At 44.2% G+C, this 16,163-nt stretch overlaps 1 protein-coding gene across 1 annotated transcript in view; it reads right to left on the reverse strand.

The window, feature by feature from the left end:
- Positions 1-5,547: 5,547 nt before the first annotated feature.
- LOC144507965 (traB domain-containing protein-like) overlaps positions 5,548-16,163 on the reverse strand; it is a 38,102-nt gene continuing 27,486 nt past the window's right edge. Inside the window, exons 7-9 of the mRNA XM_078235575.1 lie at positions 14,936-15,105; positions 11,621-11,732; positions 5,548-8,007 (exon numbers count right to left, since the gene is read on the reverse strand). Of these exons, the coding sequence (XP_078091701.1) occupies positions 7,887-8,007; positions 11,621-11,732; positions 14,936-15,105 (403 nt within the window). The 3' untranslated portion in view covers positions 5,548-7,886. The remainder of the gene's footprint in view (positions 8,008-11,620; positions 11,733-14,935; positions 15,106-16,163) is intronic.

The following is a 16,163-nucleotide window of genomic DNA, read 5'->3' on the forward strand; positions in this document are numbered from 1 at the left end:
CAGAGAGTACGAATCTCATCTCCTTTACCTATAATCTGGAAACCACATTATTGTGCATTGCAATGTTTTATAATTCTTAATTCCATCAGAAGAAAATGAATGTTTTTGATAGGGAACAAGAACAAAAGAGGACAGCCATCACTGCTGCTCATAATAGAGGATGAATACTTAACAGAATTGCTTGACATTGGTCTGATTATTTTTTAATGTAAGGTCATTAATTGGTTTCTTTTATGTTTATCCTATCAACTTGTATTACTATGGATAGATTACCGCCAAAATTTTGTTTCAATTCACGCCGATGGGATCTTACAGTCCTGACGATGATGCAACTTTCCCAGCAGTGAGGGGTGCGTTCAACAGGAATCCCCATTGATAGCGGTGGGACTCTAAGATCCCACTGCCAGCCAGTCCGCGCACCCTCCTGCTGCTGTGAAACACACAGCAGAATAGGAGAAGAAATCCTACCCTATACATAACTTCATACTTATAGGCCACAATTTCCCCTGAATTGCGACTAAGTGTCAGTTACTAAGTATAGTTACACCACTGGCATCTACCCAGCAAGGAGGGAAACTGCCCAGGTAGGTGTTGTCAACAAAAAGCAGAACAAATCCAAGCCGGCAAATTACAACCCCATCAGTGTACTCTTGATTATCAGCAAAGTGATGGGAATTGTCAAGAATGCCATCAAGTGGCACATACTCAGCAATAACCTGCTCAGTTTGGGTTCCACCAGGGCCATACAACTCCTGACCCCATTACAGCCTTGGTCCAAACATGGACAAAAGAGCTGAACTCAAGAGTTGAGTTGAGAGTAACTGCCCTTGACATCAATGATTGAATGTGTGTTATATATTTTTAAAAGGGTGCTGGGTGTTTTCAGAATTGATCACATGAGTTGATGGTGATGTCATTTGGGTGTGTGCTTCGGGTTCTGTTCTACTTTCAGTTTTTATTCTGATGCAGTGCAAAGAACAGCTCTTCAATAAACCTATTGTGTGTTTATTTGAATGTACATGTGCAAACCACATCTTTTCCTTCGGTTAAAACCCACAACCCCTAACATAGTTGGAACATTACGGTGTGGCATCAAGAAGTCCATAAAAATTGTTTCTGTCAATCAGGATCGGGGGAAAGTTCTCTACTGGTTGGAGTTATACCCAGCAGAAGGGAAGATGGTTTCGTTGTTGGAAAGCAATCATCTCAGTCGCAAGATATCAATGCAAGAGTTCCTCAGGGTAGTGTCCTAGGCTCAACCATCTTCAGCTGATTCACCTTCCTGCCCATCATAGGGTCAATTGTGGAGATGTTCACTGATGATTGCACAATGTTCAGAACCACTTGCAACTCCAAAGATACTGAATCAGTCCGTGCCCATACGTGGCAAGACATGGGCAATATTCAGGTTTGGGCTGATAAGTGGCAAGTAACATTTGTGCCACACAAGTGCTAGGCAATGACTATCTCCCACAAGACAGAATCCAAATGTCTCTCCTTTAATATGTGCAATAGATTCTATAATTCTATGATTCTAATATTCAATAAGAAGTCTCACAACACCAGGTTAAAGTCCAACAGGTTTATTTGGAATCATGAGCTTTCGGAGCGTTGCTCCTTCATCAGGTGAGTCCATGTTGGACTTTAACCTGGTGTTGTGAGAGTTCTTACTGTGCCCACTCCAGTTCAATGCTGGCATTTCCACATCATGGCTAACATTCAATGGCATTACCATTGCTAAATCCACCACTATCAACATCCTGGGAGTTATCATTGACTAGAGGCTGAGCTGGACTAGCCATATAAATGCTGGAGCTACGAGAGCACATTAGAGGCTGGGGATTTGGCAGTGAGTGACTCGCCTCCTGATTCCCCAAAGTCTGTCCACCATCTACAAGGCACATGCCAGGAGTGTGATGGAATACTCTTCACTTGCCTAGATGGGTGCAGCTCCAACAACACCCAAGAAGCTCAACACCAATCAGGACAAAGAATCCCAATGATTGGCACCCCATCCACCACCTCCAACATCCACTCCCTTCACCACAGATGCACAGTGGTAGCAGGGTGTACAAGATGCACTGCAGCAACTCACCAAGGCTCCATCTACAGCAGCTCCCAAACCCAGAATCCCTACCACCCAGAAGACAAAGGCAGCAGATATCTGGGAATACAACCATCTGGAAATTCCTTTCCAAGGCACACACCATCCTGACTTAGAACTGTATCACCCATTCCTTCACTCTTGCTGGTTCAAAATCCTGGAAGTCCCTCCCAAACAGCAGTGTGGGTGTACCTACATTTTGGGGACTGCAGCGGTCAAGAAGGCAGCTCAGCGCCATCTTCTCAAAGGCAACTAGAGATGGGCAAAAAATGCTGGCCAGACAGTGAAGTCCACATGCCATAAATGATTTTTTTTTAAACACATACCACATCGACTGCAGCAGTTCAAGAAGATGGCTCACCACCACTTTCTCAAGAGCAATTAGAGATTGACAATTAAAATGCTGCCTACCCCACATATTTATAAAATAGTTGTTAAAAATTCAAGGGGAGTGGGTGGGACCTGGCCAGTTTTGTGGGTGGGGCTGGGTTCCAGCATAATGTTTTAAAATGAGCACAAAAGATAACAGAATCTAGACTTATGCTGAACGTAACTTACATTAAAAGTTCACAATTCTTTTGCATCGATATGTCCAATTTCAAATGAATTCTGCTGGAAATACCAGCAGAACATAATGGAAACTCTGCCCCCACAGTTCCTCCTAAACTAAAGGCAAACCCCTTCGTACAGCTGCAAATGTGAAAATTTTGTGTATGTGTAGGTGGTGATTTTATCAGAATGAGACAAGGAGTTTCTCCAAGTCAGGGAAAGTTCACATTGGGCAATGCCATTTGAAATTGCACTGCTGGCCTATACTTGGGGACTGACAGTTTAATATGTCCATAAACAAGCCAAATAAGTTTCAGCACGGTGGCACAGTGGTTAGCACTGCTGCCTCACAGCTCTAGGGACCTGGGTTCAATTCCGGCCTCGGGTCACTGTCTGTGTGGAATTTGCACATTCTTCCCATGTCTGCGTGGGTTTCATCCGGGTGCTCCAGTTTCCTCCCACAGTCCAAAGGTGTGTAGGTTAGGTTGATTGGCCATGCTAAATTGACCCTAGTGTCAGGGGGGTTAGCGGGGTAAATACATGGGGTTGCGGGAATAGGGCCGGGGTGGGATTGTGGTCAGTGCAGACTCGATAGGCCAAATGGCCTCCTTCTGCACTGTAGGGATTCTATGATTCTCCAAAGGATTGCCTAAATGCTTTTAAAATGTGGCATCACAACTTACTGCATTGATATAAATTTAACTTTTAGTCCTGGTTTCAGGTTCGTCTTTCCACTGTTTGCTGAAAAAGTCAGGTTGCGTACCTAATATTTCACTTGGGAGTCAATATAGTCCCAACGTCACTTTGCATCAATACCAGTGTACCAACATCAAAGTCCAAAATTATTCTCCAACACTGAAAATGCTTTGAAGGGAGAACTCACATGTTCCTTTCACATTCTCAGAGTGTGCTCCAATAACAATATGGATTACTTATTACTGTTTAATTACTGCTATACCTTACTGCTAATTTGCACACAGCGAAATGTGCTAGAAACAGCAATGAGATAAATGACTGGTGAACCTGTTTTTGGTGATGTTGGCGGAGAATGCTAACCTGAGCACCAGGAAATGGGTTTTGACAGATAGTATCTCACTTGTCACCTCCATAAATGCAGCATTTCCTCAATACTCCATTCTAATGTCGATTAAGTCCTCAAATTCTAAAATGATGCTTGAATCTACACTATTATGACTAAGAGGTGAAAGTGTCGGAAAGCAGTAAAACTATAATTTCACTCTTTAAACTCTCTGATTCCCCTTCCTTAGAAATTTGCAATATTACTTCTATTTTTTGTAATCTGCAACAGTAGCATGTTAATATGTTCCAACACTTAGAAGCATACCTTGTATTAACTAAAGAGCTCAAAATATATCCATATTTGCGTACCAGTGTCTAAACATATATAAGAACATAAGAACATAAGAAATAGGAGCAGGAGTAGGCCATCTAGCCCCTCGAGCCTGCCCCGCCATTCAATAAGATCATGGCTGATCTGACGTGGATCAGTACCACTTACCCGCCTGATCCCCATAACCCTTAATTCCCTTACCGATCAGGAATCCATCCATCCGCGCTTTAAACATATTCAGCGAGGTAGCCTCCACCACCTCAGTGGGCAGAGAATTCCAGAGATTCACCACCCTCTGGGAGAAGAAGTTCCTCCTCAACTCTGTCTTAAACCGACCCCCCTTTATTTTGAGGCTGTGTCCTCTAGTTTTAACTTCCTTACTAAGTGGAAAGAATCTCTCCGCCTCCACCCTATCCAGCCCCCGCATTATCTTATAAGTCTCCATAAGATCCCCCCTCATCCTTCTAAACTCCAACGAGTACAAACCCAATCTCCTCAGCCTCTCCTCATAATCCAAACCCCTCATCTCCGGTATCAACCTGGGACAACATTTTCTCAAAATGCCTTGTGACAACGGTAAGAAAAACGTGGTGAACTGCATCGATCTCTCAGGTGTGCTCCACATCACAATCTTTCAACATTCACTCACTTTTTTAGAGAGTGGTGAGTTTTGCGCTGGTACTGAGGGGGGGCAAGGCCTAAACACGCCAGCGAGCCGGCTGCAGAAAGCTCGGGTGCCATTTGCAAGGGCACCCCGATCTCACAGTGCACTGGAAGACCCCCTCACTGACATGGGGACCCCACCTCATCGGTGGGCAGCGTGTCCCCCACCCCTGACACGGGATTCCCACATCGGGACATCAGGAATCTCAGCACACCCCTGTCCTGACCACTTCCAAGATCCACCACTGCATGACCCCCCCTCGCATAACCCCACCACCCCCCTCCCCCCGGCACTGCCCCTGACACACTGCCAGTGCCCAACTAGCGCCGCCAGGATGTCAAGTGGCCACTGCTGGGTGGTGGACAGCTCCAGAGTGCCAAGTGGGCACTGCCCGGCCATGCCCCTGACCACTCAGGAGATCTCAATGACCTCCACGCATGAGCATCACACCAGGTCTGCGCTAGTGGAGGCCTGCCCCGATTTTTGCCATCGTGGCGCCCTGCCCAAAGGCCGGAAAATTCCTTCTGGTGTGTTTCGAATGGGCTATGCATATTTAAATGCTACTTTAAATATGCTGATCTGGGTGTGTAGCGATTCACACCGTTGGAAAAGGGTCGGGAACATGGAAAACCATTTGGCTCTGGGCGCCAATCCGATTTTTGTAGTTGGCCGCTAGTTTCCCAGCTCGCCGTGCTTTTTGCCGGGTGAGGTGAGATGGTAAAACAGCGCCTGTGATGTTAATCCTACTGATGTTAAAAGCAAGGTACCCCCAAATTCCAGAAGGGAAACCTGGAACATCAGTTCTGAACTGTTTATTTTTCAAGTTAGTATCATGAGGAACAGGATGAAAACCAGAGAGGAAAGTTCCAATCTTGTTATAACCATTGAAGTAAAAAGCATTTATTGCACTTTAAAACACACAAGAAAGGCAACAACACAGAACAAAAATTACGCTTAACTACCTTAATGGGTATACATGCATTATAATTAATTTAAGCCCATTCCAAATCTACCTACCAAGACTCTGAGAATATACCTTCCCCATAGATTTTGACACTATGAGCCAAGTCCAGCCATAATTACCACATGTGACTTGTATCTCTCCTTGGAAAACTTCCTTCTCGTTTAGAGTAACCCACCTAGAGTAACCCACCTAGGACTTAAAAGAGCTGACTTCAAGCAACAGCTTGTTTTGGGAGAGCCCAGCTTCCAGTTGAGTGTGGCTCTGATCTTGGTCATCAGTCAGCAATCCCCTCCAGTTAAGGACCACTGATATACTGTTTATTCCTTTTGATGTTGTTGGCCGGAATTCTCCGGCCGTTCACGCCGGCCTGCCGGCAGCACACCCCCTTCCACGGGTTTTCCGCCGGTGTGGGGTGACATCAATGGGAATTCGCATTGACAGTGGCAGGACCAGAAAATCTCGCCACTGGCAAACAACACACCACATCCCACCAGCAAGAAACACGCGGCTGGGAGGCCGGAGAATCTCGCCCTTCTTATGTAAACAACTTGACTTAGAGGTCACTCTTTTAACATTTAAGTGCCACATCCATTCCCTTTCTCCCTTTTAGGACCTGAAATTCTATGCCCTATTGTTCTCCGCCTCACTTAGGTAAATATCTGTTCACCTGATTACCAGGCCAATCCGCATATCATAAACCCTCAATGCAGCTGAATCCTTATCAATTTCCTTTTCTCCAATTCTTTAATCTTTATTTGATCCCAGGTTCTTAACAATGTCAAGAGGTGAGTGCAAGCCATAAACTCATTGTCCTTCTTTCCACCCTTTCTTGTCAGGAGCCTTCAACTACTGCCTTGCAAAACCCATTCCCCCTCCAAACAATACAATTAAAATCAGGAGCTGCATTCAGCATGCACAATTTCCTTCTACCATAGGTAAAGAGTGAATCAGTCCAAATATTCCTTCATGTTACGATTAAATCCTCCTCCAAAAACTTATCAAAGATGCCTTAATTGTTTAAAATAGTCACAAAAAAGTTTTCATTTTGATTTGATTCACCATTGGCAATTTTTCAATCAAGGAAAGGTAGATTACTTTAGAAAGCAGAGTAACAAGAAGTATTGCATAACCCATAATCATCTCGGAATAAAAATTACACATAATTACCAGCTGGAATTCTCGGGTTGTTCACGCCCTGCAGCCGCTGCCAGAGGAGATGGAGAATTTGCCACTCAGCCAAATCTCTATTCACTGCAGCAGGATGGGAGAATCCTGTTGGCGTGAATGGCTGGAGAATTCTGCCCACTGTCTTGCATCTAATACTTGAGAAAGTAAACCTTTTTTCTGCAATGCAAAATAATGTAATTTTGATCGGAGTTTCTCAACATTTTAAAAAATTCATTCATGGGACATAGGCGTTGCTGGCTGGCCAGCATTTATTGGCCATCCCTAGTTGCCCTTGAGAAGGTGGTGGTGAGCTGCCTTCTTGAATCACTGCAGTCCATGTGCTGTGGGTTGACCCACAATGCCGTTAGGGAGGGAATTCCAGGATTTTGTCCCAGCGACTGCGAAGGAACGGCGATATATTTCCAAGTCAGGCTGGTGAGTGGCTTGGAGAGGAACTTGCAGGTGGTGGTGTTCCCATGTATCTGCTGCCCTTGTTCTTCTAGATGGAAGTGGTCATGGGTTTGGAAGGTGCTGTCTAAGGATCTTTGGAGAATTGCTGCAGTGCATCTTGTAGATAGTACACACCGCTGCTACTGAGCGTCGGGGTGGTGGAGGGAGTGGATGTTTGTAGATGTGGTGCCAATCATTCAACATGTTAATGAACGTACCATGGTGCTCAGCATGCCCATGATTTCCTGGCCTATGTCAGTCAGAAGCCGAGAATCCGCATTGCTAACACGCATTGGTAAATCATTTTACTCAGTAGAAAAAAAGGGCATTGCAATGTTCACAGTTTAAGTCATGACAGAGTGCAATGTTGTCACTAATTTTCCTCTGCCCATGACTAGCTATAGCACTGATTTGTTCCTTGCTGAATCTACCATTATCTTGCTTCTAATAGAAAAGCCCAATCACTATGGCAAATTATATTCTCACTTAACAGGAGAAAGTCATATGGCATTACAAACTAGAGTGATAGATCAGCAATCAACTTTTCATACAGAGGGTTATAGCAACAAAAATCTCATTCTTCATAAGGTTATACATTTGCAATGAACTTTCCTTGAAATTAATCAATCATCTGTGTTTAATAAAATAACCACATCAATGTTTGTGCAATTCTGTAATAGAAGAAGGTCTTCAGGCCATAAAACAGAGCAATAAAAAAAATCTTGAGAACTCTTGTAGTCAGAGAAGGATTTGGCAACCTGTAAATGAAAAGAACAATTATTAGACAACATTGAGAATGATACAGTTGTGAAACTGGAATCTGTGTTTTTAATTGAGACAAACTGACTAAGAGTTTCTGCTTTAAGTTCAAATGGGGATCAGAGAGAATTTGTTCTCAGAACTGTGGTAATTTTTGCAAAGTTAATTTGTTGTTCAAGTCCATTCCAGCTCAATTACATAGCCCAAAATCAAAAATCTTTCATGGATCAATGCAATCAGGCAGTGCTTTAGGAAGTAATTGAAAAAAATTCCTAAATTAAAAAGCATTCATTGATGTATGAAAGAGTGGTAGCTTTTGCAGTTGCAACAATGGTGAAAATGTCCATGTTCACTGTCGTTGCAACTTTCAACCTGCAATATCTTCCAACATGCAGACATATACAGTAAAACTAGAAATCACTCTCAGTGGCTTCCTGCTCCTCCATAGGGTACACTATGGATAGCAATCTTTAGAAACGATTGAACTGACAATGATTATCATAGAATCATTGAATCTCTACAGTGCAGGAAGAGGCCATTCTGCCCATCGAGCCTGCACCAACAAGAATCCCACCCAGGCCCTATCCCCATACCCCATGTTTTTACCCTGCTAATCCCCCTGACACTAAGAGGCAATTTAGCATGGCCAATCAACCTAACCTGCACAGCTTTGGAGTGTGGGAAGAAGCTGGAGCACCCGGAGGAAACCAATGCAGACACAGGGAGAACGTGCAGACTCTGCACAGACAGTGACCCAAGCTGAGAATAGAACCCAGGTCCCTGGCGCTGTGAAACAGCAGTGCTGACCACTGTGCCACTGTGACACCCATGGTTACAATAGAAAAACATGATTCCCCTCGCTGTTCCCTGTGAGGAAGAAAATAAATTCACTTTTCTATTCTTGTTCAGTTTCCAACCATTGCCCCAGTGGTAAATTAAATACTAACCAAACAAAGGAAGTCATATTCCACTTTAACATTATAAACTAGATTGATAAATCAGTAACTAGCTTTCATATTGAGGGTTATACCATCAAAAATACTGCAGCTATCACATGATTCTCAAAATTCTACATTTGCATTAAACTATGCTAAAAATAAGTCAAACATTTAAGCGATGATCTAAACTAGTTTTTGCACAATTTTACACTGTAATATCATAATATAAAAACCCTGAGAATTACACCTTGTTAAGAAGATGTAACTGTTTTAACCACAGACCATGTTATAACTACTGCTGAACAACCTCTCTGATCCTGAAAGATTTATTTTATTTTTGTTTAATTTCAAATTTTTCCTTTATGACAAATACTATATAAAAAGACTTTAAAAACATGCCTATCATTGCCCTTGCAACTAAAAATAAAGCTTATTTTGATGAGCTTCTTTGAAGAGTGCAATGGAAACCCATAATAGAATCATAGAATCCCTACAGTGCAGGAGGAGGCCATTCGGCCCATCGAGTCTGCACTGACCACAATCCCACCCAGGCCCTATCCCGTAACCCCACATATGTGCCCTGCTAATCCCCCTGACACTAAGGGGCAATTTAGCATGGCCAATGCACTTAACCTGCACATCTTTGGACTGTGGGAGGAAACTGGAGCACCCGGAGGAAACCCACGCAGACACAGGGAGAATGTACAAACTCCATATAGACAGTGTCCCGAGGCCGGAATTGAACCCAGGTCCTTAGTGCTGTGAGGCAACAGTGTTAACCACTGTGCCACTGTGCCGCCCCATAATGGTGATGTATTCAATTCAAGCGGCAAGGCCAGTTTTTTGGGCTGGGCAAGTTTTGTGGATGGAGTGACTTCCAGCATGTCCTTTTTCAAACTTGTGCAAAAGTTCATGGTCTCATTGAAGTTTCTTTTTACTCCTGTTTCTCTATGGCTGTTCGGGTGACAGAAACAGGAACTATTGTGGACAGCCCCCAGCAATTGGAAAGATCAGGAATTAGTTAGGGCGTGAGGGCAACTTGGAGTGCAGCAGTAAGGAGGGGAAGAGGGAGAGTTTGAGGGAGTGTGCAGATGTCACAGGGAGGGAGAAGAGATCATAGGGAGAAACTGGATCACGGGGGCAATCGAGGGGTAAACATCAGATGGAGGGGAGAGATTGCATGGGGAGAGATCATGGTGGGACAGATTGGATTGCGGTGAAGGAAGATCAGGAGGGAGAGGTTGTTGGGAATAAAATGCACAACAAATTTACTTGGGGAGCCACAGGAAGCACTCCTACTCTTCCTTGCCTACAAGCAGTGCTGTAAAAGCACTTACCTAATGGGCATGATTGTTCCTATCTCTCCTTAGCTGCCAGGTTTTTCTGGGAAACCTGGCCTTCAGCTGTTAAATCAAAATGGCTCCCAAAATCTTAGGAACAGACTCGCATTCACATATTAATCATTGGCCCACTTCTCCAGCACAGTTTACTCAGCCATCCCAATGTCCATAGGGTTTAACTGCGATGTAAACATATTCATGACATGTTTACTCATCTAACAACCTCCCACACCTCTCCCCACCCCTCTTTGACATGATCCATTCCTGGCTGTTTTGATAGGAGTGGAGTGGAGTGAGGTGAGGGCAGTGCAGTTAAAATTTCCCCAAGTATCAGTGAGAAATTGACTGCATGGTTTACTACTAGGATATCCATTTTTCTTTACTTTTAAATGACTAAACAAAATGAATACCGAACTTCCTGACAAGAATTCCTGAATAACATCCATTAAACGTTGTAGGAAGGATATCAAATGGCTAAGTCATTCTGGGGAACTGCAGGCATCAAACTAGGGAAAGTGACTGGTTTCTAAGGTGAGCCGGTTGGCAGGGTCAGGCCTGGGGAAGCGGGGAAGGAAGAAATTCCAGGGCTGGTGGCCTCCAATGGTCAGTATTGGACTTTCTGTTCCTTTTGGACTGACCAGAAATAATCCTGAAAGCTTCTCGAGCTGTTACTTTGAACATTCTTCAGTGGGCTCTTTAAATAACTCAATGCCTCAGTGGAAACAACATGCCGGGGGGCACAGGTCGCATACCTGTACCTGAAAACTGCACCTGAGCCTCTCAGAGCTGACATAGCCCTCTCTTTTGCTGATCAAACAATCACTCACCTGTTTGAGGTGAACAGACTGCTAGGCTTTTAGCAAAACCTGGCTAAAACATGCATCAGGCATTAATGAAGCAGCTGAAGAGCTTCCCCGTGTCCCCAGTGGCCTCCCCCCCACCCACGTATTTTCAGTTGCTAGCCACCTGTTTATTTAGGTGAGAAGTAGGTTGAGGCTTACATTGAAAATTGGCCTCTACAGGTTTCACAGCACAACATCCTAATTGTAATAAGCTATCTCATTTGTCCCTCAGTGAGCAATGTCATGGGTGAACTGTATTACATATAATGTAGCTGATCTACCATTAAATACCATTGTCATACATAAAACCAAGGGAGATCAACCTGCAAAGTTTTGATGCACTTCTTAGCAAGTTGCACAAGCCTGACAGTGTAATAATCCATGGTGCATGGCATGTGAAGAAGAGAAGAGGGTAATTTACAAATAAAATAAAAATAAATGAGAAGACTTAAACTACAAAACTTCAGTGAACAGAAATGCAAAATATATTACTTCATCAATTCTTGGGTATCTATTTGCTTGTTCCAGTTCTTTGTTATTCCAGCTACATGACCAAGTCCAACCACTCCGACCACAACTGATGGGATAACTTTCTGAGGATGAGCTGTTAACAGAAATGATAAGTCAGATCTTAAATAATTGTCCCATTGGAAAACTGTATTTTAAAAATACAGGGCGGCACATTGGTACAGTGGTTAGCACCGCTGCCTCACAGTGCCAGGGACCCGGGTTCGATTCCTGCCTTGGGTGACTGTCTGTGTGCAGTTTGCACGTTCACCCCATGTCTGCGTGGGTTTCCTCCGGGTGCTCTGGTTTCCTCCCGCAGTGTAAAGATGTGCAGGTTAGGTGGATTGGCCATGCTAAATTGTCCCTTAGTGTCCAAAGATGCGTAGGTTAGGGGGATTAGCCATGGTAACTGCACAGGGTTACAGGAATAGGGCAGGAGAGAGGGCCTGGGTAAGACAATGTGAGAGACTCAGTGCAGACTCGATGGGCTGAATGGCCTCCTCCTACACTGTAGGGATTCTATGAAATATATATTTAGGATTTGACCAAATTACTTCAAAGAATGGACAAGTATTGTTCGCAGAATTTAATACTAAAAGGAACAATTTTGATACGGCCATGTCAATGGTTTAGCAGTTTTTGCATGCTTCCCACCATAGTCCCCCTCTTTCTAGGCACTTAGCTTGAATATTGCAGCTAGCTGTGTTACTTCAATAACTTAGTGGCCAGTTGTTAAAACTAAATTTAAATTTCCTGCTGTGAAAATTGAAAATAGCTGGTGCTAAATTTAGTTTAACAACTGGCCACTAAGTTATTTAAGTAACACAGCTCGCTGCAATATTCAAGCTAAATGCCTAGAAAGAGGAGGACTATGGTGGGAAGCCCGCAAAAGGCAGCAATGAATCCTATTGGGAGACAGGATGTGAGAGGGGCTAACATCTGTATTCTTATTACGTGATTACATTAACTATCCAGAAAAAATGAACAATAACTATTTACCTGTAACATACTGGCTCCCCAGCATTAGATTTGGGGGATACACCAAAGATATAGTGGGGAATCCCTCTGAGAGGTTCCCAGGTAAGGGTTTACATGGCAATTGTCCAGAAATGCTAATTTCTCCTAGACAACTGCACTGCCCTGTGAAGCATGTGACAAAGCAATTTATATCGCGAACTTCAGATGGCTCTGACAGTTTTATGCCAATAGTTGCTTTGAAAGAGTTAGAAGAAATAAAAGCGCTTCTCACTTCAGTGTAACTATTTTAAATACCCAGACTGATTCCTGCACGGGTCATCCCCTTCACATTCTCCCCCCACCGCAACTAAGCAGCCCACTCCCATGGTATTCATCCCACCAACACCTCCTCGACCTGACCCCTGACCTGACCGAACCTGACCCCCCCCCTCCCCTGTCCCCACAATCTCTGACCCTCTCCCCAATTTCAGAGTCCTCGAGGCCCCAAACCATCCCCACCCCTGCATACCACTAACTTACCTTAGACACTTGCGTTCTTTAAGTTTAAAGTTTATTTATTAGTGTCAAAGTAGGCTTAACACTGCAATGAAATTACTGGGAAAATCGCCACACTCTGGCACCTGTTCGGGTACACTGAGGGAGAATTTAGCATGGCCAATGCGCCAACCGGCACGTCTCTTAGACTGTGAGAGGAAACCAGAGCACCCAGAGGAAAGCCACGCAGACACGGAGAGAACGTGCAGACTCTGCACAGACAGTGACTCAAGCTGGGAATCAAACCCGGGTCCCAGGCGCTGTAAGGCAGCAGTGCTAACCACTGTGCCACCGTGCCACCCCTCCCTGGCCTATTATTTTCAGTAGGACCTTTAAACTCACCTGCTTTACAGCAACTAGTGCTGTAAAAAAGCTGGTGTGTCCTCTTTTGCTTCAATTCTTTTACACTTCGACCTGAGTCAGGAAGATTGGGCGAGACAGGCGCTTAAGAATTTTAGTACAGGTTGAGTCGGTATGGAGTGGCAATCTGCCACTGATCCCCGTTCCGAGGAAGTTATAGAAATTATAACCGAATGCTTTTGGTCATAGAAATTAATTCATGGGTCTTTTAAATTATGAGTAACTTGTCATGGCTTCCCATTTCAATGTAATACTGGATGAATGAATACGTATATTTTTCTTTCATTTTAACTGTACGAGGAAGGTAATCTGCTGTTACTTTCCATTTTTTACCCTCCCTCATCTAATCAAGAGTAGATAATGCTAAAATTGGGTTCATGGTTCTTTATCAAACAGAGAAACAACACTACAAGATATGAATATCCAAATAGAATAACAGCCATTCCAAAAAATGGATATGATGGACAAACGGAATTTAGGAGTTCTTTGCAATGCAATATTAAGGACAGATAAACTATGATTTGATGACTCCATAAGGCCCTTACTTTCACATCTGCCCTTTGAAGCAACATTGCTAAGATGTTGCTTCGTGATGAGTTCCTCATGGTTTGTGCCATGTTTTCCAGATGTTCCACTGGAGCTGCACCCACAGTGAGACCCAGATTACCCAAAAAAAGACCTGGGCTAGGATTTTCCACTCCCGTTTGCATCGGGTGGATTCAGTGCTTGGGCAGTGCCAGGACAGTGCCTGCATAATGCCCAGGCAATGCCAAGGGGAGTTTCAGGGTTAACTGGTTTTGTCTCTGTGCGCTGGGGGGGGGGGGGGCTTTAAAATTGGCACCCCCATCTTTGCATTTCTAAGTTGCTGACAGGGTAGGTGAATCAGAGGCCGCTTTGCCAGCAATACATCATGGTATCGTCCCTTGGAGTTTTTCTTTCTAAGTCCTAGACGATGTGTTGGAGAAAGTCGCCATTGCTGTCGACAGTTTCAACGCCACTTTCCCTGCCTGACATCCCTGCCGATATCCGGGAAGATCCCGGCCATGGTACCATATTGCTTACTGTAAAGGAACACTGATCCCTCTCCAAATGGCTGAATCCCGTCCAGATGGATGGATTTCTGAATCAATTGCCCTTTGTTTTCCTGTACCTTCTGCACAACCAGATATTCAGTCCAAACCATTATTTTGTGATTTATGTGCCTGTTTAATCATTTGAGAGATGCACAATGATTAATATTATATGCATGTCTTGCTTGGACAGGTTTCTGAAGCTAATTAAACCCTGCTGAATGATCAGCACATTTCAATTCGGGTTCCATTTAAATTAGAAGAGGAGAGGCTTTTTGCGAGAAATCCAGTAAATTAATCTTCACTCTCACAGAAGTAGAGCCTTATGGTAAACAACCAGAACAGCTCATATACTTACATTGTAAAATTTTAGGCAGTATGATAGGCTTTGCCGCTTGTTTCAGTGATTGAGTTAGATAGGCATCCCGCTCCGATACAAAAATACGATATAACTCAGGAAATTCCTGCATTGCCATCATGACTTCCTCCAACCCATCCTTCTTCTTCAACTGCTTCATGATCATTTTGCTAAAACGCAACAACACTTGCAATTAAAACCTCATTAACGGATATTTGAGTGAAAATTGCTGTCAAAAAAAGAAGCCACCGAATTTTCTCGAATAGTCACTCAGAAAAGATGTACCACACATATTGTGAAACAATGGCCGGAATTCTGCCGGCACGCCCGCCCCGATTGCAGGGGCGGGCGAGGCTCGGAGAACGGCATTCTCCATTGGCCTGGGGCAGGATCGTACAAACCTTGGGCGAATGTAAAATTCTGCCCAATGTGTCCCAGTCCAGAGGGCAGGCATCAAACTGGTTACTCTTACAAAATTATTACTTTACTTTTTCCACACGGACTAAGATTTTATCCTGACTAGGCATGACTCATACCAGAGTAATTTCCACCCTTCAGACAAACAGTAGAGACTCATCGGGCGCTATCTTACCAACTCTCCACACTGGTCATTCGGCTTGGTGAGCCGAGAAGATTACGTGCGAGGCCAAGGGCATGATCTTACCAGGCGCGGCGAGGCAGTAAGATTGTGTGAGAGACGAAAAATCAAGTTTGCGCCCAGTTTTTCGCTGCTCACTATCTTGCCAGTCCTGTTTTGCCGACAAAATCCCTTTGAGGACAGAGCCCTGAATCTGGTGGTGGAGGAGGAGGACAGGACCATGAGTGACAGCCAAGTCGGAGTGCCACCAGGAAGTGAGCATCAATAAAACCTTCACTCGTATGACATATCTCAAGTATGCGGATAAAGTGGTAAATGCGGGGTCACTTTTAACATTTAAGAAAAGCTTGGACGGGTTCATGGATGAGAGGGGTGTGGAGGGATATGGTCCAAGTGCAGGTCAGTGGGACTAGGCATAAAATGGTTCGGCACAGACAAGAAGGGCCAAAAGGCCTGTTTCTGAGCTGTAGTTTTCTATGGTCTATGGTTCTAAGTAAGTGACATGCTGCCCAGATACATGCCCCTCTCTTGCACTGAACCTTGTGTCCTCTGTTGCAGGAGACAACCCCAATGTACCCGGCCCAACAGACATTGCCGCCTCCCTCTGCTGCTCCCTCTGAGACGCCCCAA

This window comes from Mustelus asterias, chromosome 19 (assembly GCF_964213995.1).
Source record: "Mustelus asterias chromosome 19, sMusAst1.hap1.1, whole genome shotgun sequence".
Lineage (NCBI taxonomy): Eukaryota > Metazoa > Chordata > Chondrichthyes > Carcharhiniformes > Triakidae > Mustelus > Mustelus asterias.